The sequence below is a fragment of the Dendropsophus ebraccatus genome, chromosome 12 (genome assembly GCF_027789765.1).
Source record: "Dendropsophus ebraccatus isolate aDenEbr1 chromosome 12, aDenEbr1.pat, whole genome shotgun sequence".
Lineage (NCBI taxonomy): Eukaryota > Metazoa > Chordata > Amphibia > Anura > Hylidae > Dendropsophus > Dendropsophus ebraccatus.
Window position 1 is genome coordinate 59716114 of NC_091465.1, and position 13002 is coordinate 59729115.

A 13002-nucleotide genomic window follows, 5' to 3' on the forward strand; every position below is an offset into this window, starting at 1 on the left:
TTATATGTCAGGGACTAGGTTTAGGTATTGTATAGCTCCCAATTACTGGTAGATTCTGACATAAAGAATAGCAAGGGTAATTGGATAGCAAGGTGTAGATATACTGTTCTCTGTTATTTGTTTTTGTCTATAGTCTTATGAATGGAAAGCACAACTCAAGCACAAAATGACAATGATGAAAACTATGCTGTCAAGATCTACTGTATACAGAAACTCTTCTAGCCACCAGGGGTATATTGTTACAGCCTCCCTTTCCTGTAGTCTCCTTCAACGGGAAGCAATGGGGTATGGTCCTTAAAGGGGTTATACAGCCCTACAAAAACACGGCCACTTTCTTCCAGAGACAGCACCACTCTTGTCTCAAATGCAGTTGTGGTTAGAAATTAAGCTCCATTCATTTCAATGGAACTGAGTTGCAAAACCTTAACCCAAACTGGAGACAAAAGTGGTTCTGTCTTTGGAAGAAAGTAGCCATGTTTTTGCAGTGTTGGATAACCCCTTTAAAGGACAACTCCAGCGGGACCTAAAAAAATTAAAAAAAACACAGACACACACACAGATCATACTCACCATCCCTCCGGTGACAATTGGCACTTGAATCTACCACCGCCCGCAACTCCGTCACCTCAGGACGCAGTCTTCGGAACTCCCTCACTTCCGGGTTTGTGTGAAGTCAATGGGAGAGAATGGGCTGAGCAAGCTGGAAGCCATGTGTTGCGGTCCAGCCAATGAAAAGGCTGCTGGTGAGGACGGGGTCAACCGTAATCGGGTATGTATTTATTTAACTTCCGGGGGGGCATTGGTCGGAAAGGGGGGGATCTAGGCCAGACCGCTTATTTAGACACATTACAAAGTTATATAACTTTGTAATGTGTGTTACATTAGATTAAAAAAAAAACGCCGGAGTTGCCCTTTAAGGTCTTTTTTCAATGAACATGACATAATTTTGGCTTCGGCTTATACAGTATATGTAATTATATAATATATTTTCAAAATCCTTATATACCGTGTAATGCCACCATATTGTAGGTATAGCGCGATGAGCGATAACTCTTGGCGAAGTGGGAAGTTGATAACATTTGGGCATATTTGTGGATTGGGATTGATTTTATTATTCTGCCTTTTGATCCCCATAAGGGATTGGATGCTGCAAGTGCAATAAAGGAGATTATGATTTATTAGAAGTCTTTCCTCGCACATGGTGTTCTCTTCTCGCTGCCTAATACAGCATCAATGGATTAACCAAAAGCTGTGCAATGCTAGTTTGGAATCCATACAGTATCATAACAAAATGCTGGGTTAGGCGGCATTGTCACATTCCTTGGAATAAATGTGTCCGAAAAATATGGGGTTGTGTTTTCAGACCCATGAATTCCAAGTATATCAGAACACGGCCTTAGTAGACTGAATAAAAAGTTCATAAAAGTTATTTTACCTGCGTGTTAATGAGGGAAGAAGAAAATTCATAGCAGAATCAGTTAAACAGATCCCGGTCGTATAAATTTAATGGCTGTATCAGTATTCTGGAAAGGGTGAGATGTCTGTGTCAAACACTAACTTGGTTATTTTTTTTAGGACTACTCCACTTTGCGTAAAGGGGTGAGATCCATGGGGAATCTGCAACAAATATGCATTTATCAAATACACTTATTGCTCCATATTTGTAAATGATCTGCATGAAAAAAATCTTTTTGTTGAGTTTTTTAAAAGGCGGACTTAGGCCTCTTAGTTCCAGTGAAGGGCGATATTAACCGCTTAAGCTCCTGCATTTATTCACCTACAGACCCACATGAGCCTGTTTTTGCCCTTTTTTGACACCAGTTGTCCTTTGCAATGACAGACCTAATTATTCCATAAAATATGCTGCAAAAGCGGAAAAATTTTAAAAAAAATGTGTTCATTTTGGGGGTTTCCTGTTTATGCCATTCACCATATGGTAAAACTGACATGTTATCTATATTCCTCAAGTCAGTACGATTACAACGATAGGCAAATTATATAACTTTCATTTTATTTGACTGCTTTTAAAAAATAAAAAGGCTATTTTTTAAAATTGCTCTATTACCAACCCCAGGAGCATAACTAAAAATGGCTGGGCCCCATAGCAAAACTTTGATTGGGCCCCTCCGACTGACCACAAACCCATCAAGTGTAGTCATATCCTTTACCATTTAACTGCAAGTCCTTGTCAGGAGCGCTTGTAGGGACCTTTACAGCACTCCGAAGGCCCATCCGGCCACCAGGTGCTTCAATCAGTGGGCTCAGTGTATTGTAGCAGTGGGCGGGCCCCATAGCAGTCGCTATGGCTGCTATGGTGGTACTTACTCCCCTGCTTAAAACACTTTTTTTTTTGGTCTATGGGGCTGTATGAGAAGTCATTTTTGCACCATGATCTTTTTTTTCTATTGGTACCTTTCTTACGTATATGCGACTTTATGATCACTTTTTATTACAAATTTTCTGGATGTGATGTGACCAAAAATCTGCAACTTGGCACTTTGGTGAGATTTTGCGCTTACGACGTTTACTGTGAAAGATCAGGAATGTGACAATTTAATAATTCAGGCGATTCTGAACAAGTTTATTTTTTTATTTAGACACCAGGGAAGGCTTTTCTATAGCCATTTAAATGCAGCTGTCAGTTTTGACTAGTTTTAGCTAATAGCCACGGTCCCCAGCTGCTGATAACACCTGTGTAATGTCCCTCTAAATTGTCTCAACCCTTCAACCCACAACCTTGTATTTTATGCTAGTGATGAGAGCTGGCCCAAAAAAAAAGTTTGCTGACAACATAAACCTCTGGGCCCAGACTGCCTACTCTCCATTCGACCACTAAATGGCAATCTGCAGATAAGCTCCTGTGAGCCTCATAACACTCCAAAATGCTATCGGTGCTGAAGCACTGCAGATGTGGGCACAGGAGATTAGGGATTTCCACTATAATCACCCAGTGCCAATATGGGCAATGTAAATCAACTCTTTGTAGACTTAAGGCAAACTAAGTCCCCTGTCACCTTCCCACTATGGTGTGGTTTGCATTCATGGTAAGCAATACACTGGAAGGGATACATCATATTGCATATAATACAGACACTGCTAAATTCTACCTCTATCTTCTATTTTTCACTGAAAAGTAACTATTCCACGTGGTAATAACTATAAAAGTAAATGATTAGAACAGCAGCACATTTGTGTGGGTCTAAAACAGAAATATGTATATTGATTCTTCAGTGCGAAGAGCCATCACTTAAGTAAAGCTACATAGGTGATATTAAGAAACGTGATTGTGCTGCAAATGTCTGTTTCTAGGGAAAAATGTATATACTCTATTACTTGCCTCTCGCTATAAGCATGGACAATAGCTCAATTGCTCAAACCCCGAGCACATTTATGGCTGAATATTGGTAGAGTACGTGTGGTCCAAGAAAAGTTGATGCATCTGCAGCACCTTTATAATGGATCAAAATACAGGAGGATTTTTAGGAAAGAAAGCTGAAAACCCATATTACGAAGGGATTCCAATTTCAGAAAATACATGTCATTCCTGGTAATGAAAAATTGTAAAAAAAAATAAAAAATTCTGATATATTTTCTGTATCAATTCCTCATGGTTGTCATATAATGGAAACTTTCACTGTTTACTTCCAAGTGAGTTAGTTTGTCTTTCCTCCAGAATCATTGATAACCCAAGTTCATGTTACCAAATAGCTAAAGTCTGAAATGCCATTTCTATTGTATTATTTATATAGAACTTTGTTACTTTTCTTTTTTGTTTCTTAAAGTGATACTGTCATCCCAGTTTTCCTGTGTGTTTTTATCATTGTTGCACAGTGTCACTGAGGTGGGGTTTAGCGTCTCTTGAGCCCCTATCTCCCTGCCTCGGTTCAGTGTTGTTATCCACCCTCCTCCTGTGATGAGGCAGGGAGAGGGGGTTCAACAAATGCTACTAGGGTGACAGTATCACTTTAAAGGGGTAATTTTATGGAAACTGGTTATCCCCTATCCAAAGGATAGAACTTTGTTTCTCAACTCCAGTCCTCAACCACCAGGTCATGATTTGAGGGTATCCAATACAGAGAACAGCCATGGTTATACCCCATGCGCTGACTGACTATCAATTGTATAACTGTAATATGTAGAAAATCTTTAAAACCTGGAGTTGAGAAACACTGGGATAGAAAATATCAAGCTCCGCCACAGAATTCTGACAGCCTCCGTTTCATGCTGGCAGTCTATGGGAGGCTCGCAAGCCTCCTCTGTCCACACGGAAGAATAGTCATGTCAATTCTTCCGCGTGGAGAGAGGAGGCGTGCAAGCCTCCCATAGACTGCCAGTATGACACAGAGGCTGGCGGGATTCAGCGGCGCAACTTTCACCGAAATTTTGCCAGTTTTACTCCGTGTGAACGAGCCTTAGGGGGGAAACAACTTAAACGATTTGGACGATTATCGCACTGTGTAATAGAGACAACAATCATCCGATGACAACGGCTGATCATGTCTTTCGGTCCTGACCTAAAATCAGTGACTGCGCATTTCTACATGTAATAGCGATGCGCAGCTGACATACCTCTCCACAGTGTTCTACTGCCCTCTGCTTGCTTCCCGGAGCTGCCACTGTAGCTTGAGAGTGGTCAGCTCAGCCAATCACTGGCCACGGCTGTCCCAGACAGTGATTGGCTGAGCAGCCTGTCAGTTCAGAGACCCACTCTGAAGCTACAGCGACAGCTCAAAGAACTAAGCCGAGGGCCATGGAGAGGTATGTATACAGTTTAAGGGCAAGGGCTGCATAGACATCGTTAACAATGTCCGTGCAGCCTTTGCTATGTAATAGGCTCACTTACAGGAGGCATTGAAATGTGTAAAAGGACCCTAAGAGAGGGTATAACTTTCTTAGGAGCTAACTGTCCTTTCATTATGTTTTTCAGTTTGGGCTACATCAATGCAATCTCCACAAAGATGTTACCTGGATTTTAATGCATTGTCCAAATCTTGCAAGCAGCAGGATGCACCACTAAGCCACATTGTATCATCAAGAAGGGGCTCACATAAGCATCTGCTTCATAGAGCTGTATAGTCAGTATATGCACATTATAATAATACTTGAATAGAATAACAGTCTGATCTCTGCACATGACTTCATTCATTAATTATTTTCTACAAATTAATAACTCAATCAAGTCCCCAAACTTTCATATTGTTTAACTGTAGAACTTTAATGTTAACCGACACTATAAAACTGGACATATTACAAAACATGAACAGAACAGTAAAGCACTTTTCAGAATATGAATGTTACAATGAATTATAATTTTATTGTATCATACAATGTTGCCCAAAAGGAGTACCCCCCTCTTAGAAAGTGATTATCAGTGGTGGTCCAACCTCTAGGTATCCTACCAATCCCGAGAATAAAAAGGCTGGGCAAGATGCACTTTTTTGCATGGTCAGGTGGTAGGGGACAACAATGTCACGGGAAAATGTAGAATAGGACGCAGGACTGCAGCCCACTCAGTCTTTGAGGTGGGACCCATATAATCATAACATAATAGCTTAACCAGTTCATTTTTTTGTGTGTGTGACATAGACCTATAGAGGTCACATAATATACTGTAGTCCTCTGTTTGCTAGCTAGATATCAAACATATAAAATGCCCTGTTTGTAGAGTTGTTATGCTGAAAATGTCGATGGAAATAGCAATTAGTGTATGTTTAAGAGGCAGCTGCATTGTCAAGCCCAGACTCTCTGTCATTGCTCTGAACTGAGGACATCATCAACGTTAGCGCCCTCAGCTGTGACCAGTAGCTGCCTTGACTGGAGGAGTCTGGGATAGGCAACCACTGCTGGTGACACAGAACTACGCAGGAGAGGGTGTTCAAACTTAGAATTCATCTACCTAAGAAACAAAGGCAATGGTTTTTCATGGACAGTAGAGGTCTAGTCCTTTTTTTAAACTAGAGTTACACTTTAAATATCATTTCATATCGTTATTACAAAACCAGAAATTCTACGCTTTGTCATAGGTATATGGGTTGTTATTTTATTAACTTCCAGTGTATTTATCGTCATGTTCTAGTCCTGTCAGTACAAGTACTACAAGTTAGTACAAGTACCTGTATGTGCTTTGACTTTCAGATTACCAGTTGAAGAATTCCACCTCAACAGAACACATTGCACTTGTTTGCTTTCATATGGAATGAAGATGGCCCACTCCGCACTGTTCTTACTTTTCTCTGACATTTAGCACCCACTACAACATAATTCACATTCCATGCAAAGTTTGTTCATTTTGCCTTAGGACACATAGGAGCTGTGACCACAAAAATACCCTATAGGGGGGAAAACTGCATTTTTGCTCCAAAAGTATTATGGCATATCAATTCTTTTTGGTCAAACCTTTTTTAATCGATATGTTTTAATAGTTAGAATACATAACAACAGGATCATAGAAAACCATATAGTAAGAAACTTCTTACAGGTGTTCTGCACTATAATTCGTAAACCATTTTTACAACTTTTTAGTGGCTATATAGGGAGTTAGAGCTTTGTAGATAGGCAGGGAGGAAAACTTTATAGTTCAGTAGAAATAGAAAAACCTTGAGTTTGCTCCCCTTCACATCAGATATCAAATCTACTGTGTCGTAACAATCTAATACAGTCATACAGTGACTCAAGCAGAGGTCTAGATGTTCTGGTGACAGATTTTGTCTCTTATCAGCTTTGGTCTATAGCAAGTGATAATTTCTTTCAGAGGGGGCAAGTTACAGCAGGAAGCCGATGAGTCTTTCCGGCCATATAACTTTTTCAGGTGAAACTGTAGACAATCTGCCTTAAGGAAGAAAAAATTCCAGGTGTCTACCAAGATATTCCTAAAGGTCCATTATGAGGGACACATGAATGAGCTGATACGGTTTAACAATGAAACCCTTTCATTTCCTCCTGTATGGCCAGGAGCACATTGTAGCCAGACAGGTTTGAAGGTTGGCCTCCCTGAGTGCACGTCTTTCATGGGGTGGGGTGGGGGGGGAATAGCCCTTTTACTGAGACATTGCAAAATCTCATCATTCCCAGTGACCAGATTTAATATGCCATCAATATTCCTAGAACAGACTGGATAAAATTATATTGACACCATGCTGTATAATAGCCAAAGGCAACAGAAACCATGCAGCGAGGCAAAATACCAAAGCTTATTTCATTCAAGGATGCAGGAGATAAATCTTGCATTAGCTCAAATTGATTTTAGAATTTCACAAAGCATCTGGAGGAAAAGAGGCAGAAGGGAATATCTTCTTCGCTGTGAAGATTACACTAGAAGGAAACTGTGCAAAAAGGTTCCTGGGCTGCCTGCAGAGCTTACATTGCTGTTTAATGGGCAGAGCAGATAAACGGAGTGGGTGCTGTGCAGCTTGTAAGAGGTGTATTTACAGAGGAAACAAGTGGAATAAAGGGGATAGGAAGTGATGGATAATCTTTTTATTCATTTAGATTCTTGAGGTCAAGAAAGAAAACATATATCAAATAAAAATGCCTCCGCAACTGAAAACAACCAGAACTACAATGTAGCTAATACAATAACAATGTATAAAACCACGTTATAATGTTAAATATCTCAGCCCCCATGACAGCCCTACAATATTCCGTAACTAATGATGTCATGCTTTCTACTTCCCCAGTAAAGGGTTAAGCTGAGATTCTCAGCTAGAAACTCATCCAAGCCTTGACCCACCCAGGAATCCCAAGACATGATTTTTTGCCGATGGCGAGAATAAATCCTGTTTTCTTTTTTTTATTTTCCTCCCAGCCAAATCTAGTCACAACACATTCACCGCAATAGCAGTGAAAGAATTACACAGAGCTCCCCACCCTCTCTCTACTGACAAATAGCTTTGGTAAGTTGAAGAACAGCGTCTTAGGCTTCTATGGTCCCAGGGATTTATGGAGATTCAGTGTTTGAAGCGTTTCCTTTATTCACATAGAAAGGGCGTTGCTGAGTCTGTTGGAAGCAAACAAGCCGTAAATGTTAATAACTTTAATTATTTTGGGAAGATTAAAATAGTTTAAACTCAAGCTATGTGCATGTATAATCAGTAGCCAGGGTATTGAATATACACTATGGTGTTAGAATATTATAATTATTATTTGTGATGTTACAGCACAATTAAATGTCTGGCACTAACACTAACAAAAATTGCCCCTCCCCCACAAAAAAAAAAAAAGCTGTGTGTGCACATAACCTAACACTTAAAGATAGTGAGTAAGAGTCTAAACAGTAGTGAACTTAAAAAAAATCCAAATTTCGCTTATCCAAAACCCAATTGTTCACACCCATAATCCTGCACATACACTGATATATTAAGCTGTCTACAAGTTCTATTAGTGGTGCAGGACTATCAAAGTTATATCAAAGTTATATCAAAGGGCCTGCATTGTACTTGACTGGGGAGTTAGGCCAAGCCAGAAATCTCTCCAGAAGGAAAGAATACCCATGTGTAGGTAGCTGGATCAAGGTTAGTGCCCCTCGTCAGAACAGAGCAGGGTGCTGGCTGGCTGTAGAGAGGCTTATCGTCATAGGACCAAAAGAGCTAATGTTTCTCCTTTATTTAAAGGCGTACTCCACAAAAATAAAATAGTTTTTAAATTAACTGGTGGCAGAAAGTTATATAAATTTGTATATTACTTCTATTTCAAATCTCCAGTACTCCAGTACTTATCAGCTGCTGTATGCCCTACATGAAGTAGTGCATTAATTCCAGTCAGACAAAGTGCTCTATGCTGACACCTCTGCCTGTGACATAAACTGTCCAAAGCAAGAGTTGTTTTCTATGGGGATTTGCAGCTTCTCTAGACAGTTCTTGTCACAGAGGTGATAGCAGGGGGCACTTTGTCTTACTTGAAAGAATACACCATTTCCTGTGTGTGACAGGAACTGTCCAGAGCAATAGCAAATCTCCATAGAAATCCTCTGGTCTGGAGAGTTCCTGATATGGACAGAGGTGGCAGTAGAGAGCACTTTGTCTGACTTGAAAGAATACGCCACTTCCATCAGGACATACAGCAGGTGAGAGGTATTGGAAGCAGGTGAGATTATAAATAGAATAAATAACAGTTCTATATAACTTTCTGGCACCCGTTTATTTAAAAACTTGTTTTTCCCACCAGAGTACGCGTCTAAATGCTTCTAATTGGGGTCAAACATTGACTCAAAGGAAAAGACACCAGTTACTCTATTTTTTCAGAGTCCGATGACGGCCCGCCATATTACTCTACGTGCTCCTCACCTGGAGAAAGTTTAAAGCACATGCATCACGCTGAGAGGGTGAGCTGATTCCACATTGTCTCTTACTCTATTTTTTCTTGAACTCAACATGGAGCATAATTGACAATGACAAATACACAGAGAGGCTATGTTCACACAAGGTATTTTCAGCTCCGTTTAAAATTATGTCCGTCATTTTGAGTCTAAAATAACGGATGTCATTTAGCAGCCTGGCCTCCCCTTAGTGCAATGACTGGTGTTTGTACATTATTCTAGCTTGGGGTTACTAAATGGCCTTTGGGTGCGGATTTATTGAAAAGTCCATTGAATTTAATAGTAAAAACTAAGAAAGAACGGACGCAAAAGAAAAACTGTGTGTGAACAACTGATAAAAAGTCAGCTGTTTGCAAAAGACGTCCAAAAATAATAATCGTGTTGATTATTTTGACGCCCGCAGTGAAAACGTTCGTTATTCAATACATTAGACACCTGTCTTCCCATTGACTTCAATGCATTGCCATCAGGGGCGGATTAACTTTACCATAGGCCCGGGCTGTTCACTAAACCTGGCCCCCCATCCCGCTGTAAATAAATGTCAAAAGCAGCAATTTTTTTAGCAAATCATGGCAGAAGTGCAGCCAGGAGACAATACTCTACTGAAAGTAAAAGCCTTTTTGGGTGGCCATGGGCCCCCCAGGAGCTCAGGGCCCCGGGCTACCGCCAGAAACGGACCTATTATAATCCTCTACTGATTGCCAATCCGATAAATCGCGGCAAAAATGGACATTTGTTTAAATTGCAAAATTGGCCGCCTTTTCTCTATTTTTGACGTTGTGTGAACATAGCCACATACTGAAAGACCTATTTAACTTTAACTAAGACACCGAGCATCTAAGGTTAGTAGTTGGATGACAACTTCTAAGTACAGGGCTCTTGCCGAAGAAAATATCCTGAAGCAGCTACATTGCAGGAATATTTGATAACAGAGCTAAGAATAATTATTATTTGTATAATTATACTATGATAGTTTTCTAAAATGAAGTCTGTTGACAGAGCAATAGAGCTTTACAAGATAAACTTTTCCCGGCTGACTAGTCAAAGTGATTTGTGACTCCCTCATTCCCTATAAACCCAGTTGTTGTTCAATTGTCTACAAAGAAGAGACCCCTAAATCCTAAATCTTAGCTTCCAATACAATTTGGGGGGTAACTAGAAGAAGTTGTGCTTTATTCTAGCCAGACCAGATGGCATGCTACCATGCAATACATTTCTTTAGGAATGAAGAACAAGGAGAACTCCAGGGAACTCTAAAAATCTTGGGTGGCCAGGGGGTGGGGGAAACATAATTAAGAATCTATTCTTACCCATCTCTGTGCCCCCACAGCACAGCCTCACTGGTCATGGACACCAACAGGCCAACTGCAGCTCCAGCAACGTCTTGTCCTGGCTGTGAAATGCCCGCTCAGCCAGTCAGTGACTAGGGAGGGACACTGGTGCAGTCACTGATTGGCTGAGTGGGTACTTCCCGCCAGGACAACACAGGAAACCATTAGAAACTAAAGCCGGCGGCTGTCATGGAGCTGGTGATACTGCGCTACGGGGGCACGAGGATGGGTAAGTTTAGATTCTTTGTTACGTTCCCCAACCCTCTCTGGATTTTTAGATTTGGCTGAAGTTTCCCTGAACATGAACATGTTACATTGAAAATGCAGTCCAGTCTACGGCCAGTATATTATAGAGCAGGAGAAGCTGAGAAGATTGCTATATTGTTTTTGGAGTAGGGGAGGGAATCCATTTATCTAATCCTCTGCTCATTGTGGGATAAGTAATCATTTGGGCGGTCTTATAGAGAGCAGTCAATCTCAGAGTAGGACCACCTATTTGACTATTTAGCCTAGAATGAGCAGAGATGTCCAAGAATAAGTTATCTTTAAACTAGAGATTTAGACCAATCTGCTCAGCTCCTCCTGTCTGCAGATTGGTCTTCATTTTCAGTGTGATAAGTTCCCTTTAAGTCATATACTATATACTGTAAATTTTCAAATAAAAGAAACCCCATTTTCTTGCTCACTTAGAACTGAATAAAGACAATATATAAAGGAAGAGTATAAAGGAAATGAGAACATACCAGCAGACTTTGCTTGGAGGATTTCCAGGTCTGTGGCAGAGCTTTTGCTGGCTGGTGTCTCGTCATCATTGGATACACTATAGAGAGATATCATCAATAATTAGAATTAATACGCTGGTACAAAGGGTTAGTCCAATGTACTAGGTCCAGGCGTTTCATATAAATATGACAATGGGGAGATTAATGTGACGGTAATAAAATCAGCACGCAATGAAATCATAGTTATCTACATTGGGAAATTCTGCTGTACCGGATTATAAATGAACACAGAATTTATGTAATGTTATTATAATATTATTCCTATTAGAAGCAGAGATCGGGGTAGACTCACCCGGACCATAGCAATTTGTAATATTAGTGATCTACGATGAAGCAAAGTTCTAAGTGCTAACTAGCAAAGTAATGTATGACACATCTAAAGGAATAAAATGATAGACCATTACCATTCATGTTAAAGAGGTTGTTGTCTTGCTGAGTGTTGGTCTCCGTGGATGTCACAGTGGATGAAAACTGGTAGGAAGGTACTTGGCTGGTGGCTACAAGTAAAATAGAAGATATAAGTCATTTATATAAAGCTACAGCTATGACAGCTTCCAGCAGATTAGTATTCTCTTTAATAGGCCATTATGTGGTGAAATCATATCCACATAATGTAAAGCCATATGTGAAGCGAGTGCAGATGTAACGATTTCTCCCAGTATACCCTAAGGGCAAGAATGAAACACATGAAGGCCCTTGGGTCATAGAATGAGGAATCAACTGGAATAAGGTGGTGGGGGGGGGGTGTTAAGAGGGTGGAATTATAGAAGGATGAGCAAGCAGGCAACTGCAAACAGTTCAACTTTGGCCACAAATGACCACGCGGGTGTCCACAAAGTGAACAAACACTAAGGGCCCTATTACACGGGCCGACAACGGCCCGATCATTTTAGTAAACGAGCGCCGATCTGCTAGATCGTCACTCGTTTACTGGACCTGTTAGACGGCCCCATAATCAGGCAGTAAGAGCTGCATGGACATCGTTAGTGATGTCCATGCAGCCCCTGCCCAAACACCTTATACCATACCTCCCCCCACTGCCGGTCTTCTCTCCTGTGCTCCGCAGATTCCCGGTTGTGGCGGAAGCAGCATCTGAGTGACTGCAGCCTGTGATTGGCTGAGCAGCCTGTCAGCTGACACTCAGCCGCCGGGACCAGGAAGCTGCAGAGCACAGGAGAGAAGACTGAGAGCGGGGAGAGGTATGGTATGAGGTGTTTGGGCAATCGTCAGCCGTCGACAGCGCATCACTATTACTCATAGTGATACACGGTTGGCGCCCAACGTTTTTAGGTCCAAACCTAAACCAACGATCACCTGATGATTGTTGTCTCTATTACACAGAGCGATAATCAGCTGAATCGGGGCTCGTGTCGGCCCCTGTAATAGAACCCTAAGTCGATATTAAAGAAGTTGTGGTTTTCAAGTGATTAACAGTAAGTATTGTACAGGTAAAAACTTCTGTATACCTGCAAAACATACACAAAATACGTAAATATATCAGTCTGTAGTAAAAATGCACGTCGGGTCAATGTCAGCCCATATCAGGGCTTCTACGAGTCTCTCTTCTCTATAAATC

The 13002-nt window shown here is 40.9% G+C and overlaps 1 protein-coding gene across 2 annotated transcripts in view; it reads right to left on the reverse strand.

Annotated features, from left to right (window-relative positions):
* Window positions 1-7461: 7461 nt before the first annotated feature.
* TRIM29 (tripartite motif containing 29) overlaps window positions 7462-13002 on the reverse strand; it is a 40344-nt gene continuing 34803 nt past the window's right edge. For both annotated transcript variants that reach the window (XM_069948370.1, XM_069948371.1), the window contains 3 exons: window positions 11831-11923; window positions 11388-11464; window positions 7462-7996 (listed from right to left, as the gene is read on the reverse strand). In XM_069948370.1, the coding sequence (XP_069804471.1) occupies window positions 7937-7996; window positions 11388-11464; window positions 11831-11923 (230 nt within the window). In that variant the 3' untranslated portion in view covers window positions 7462-7936. The remainder of the gene's footprint in view (window positions 7997-11387; window positions 11465-11830; window positions 11924-13002) is intronic.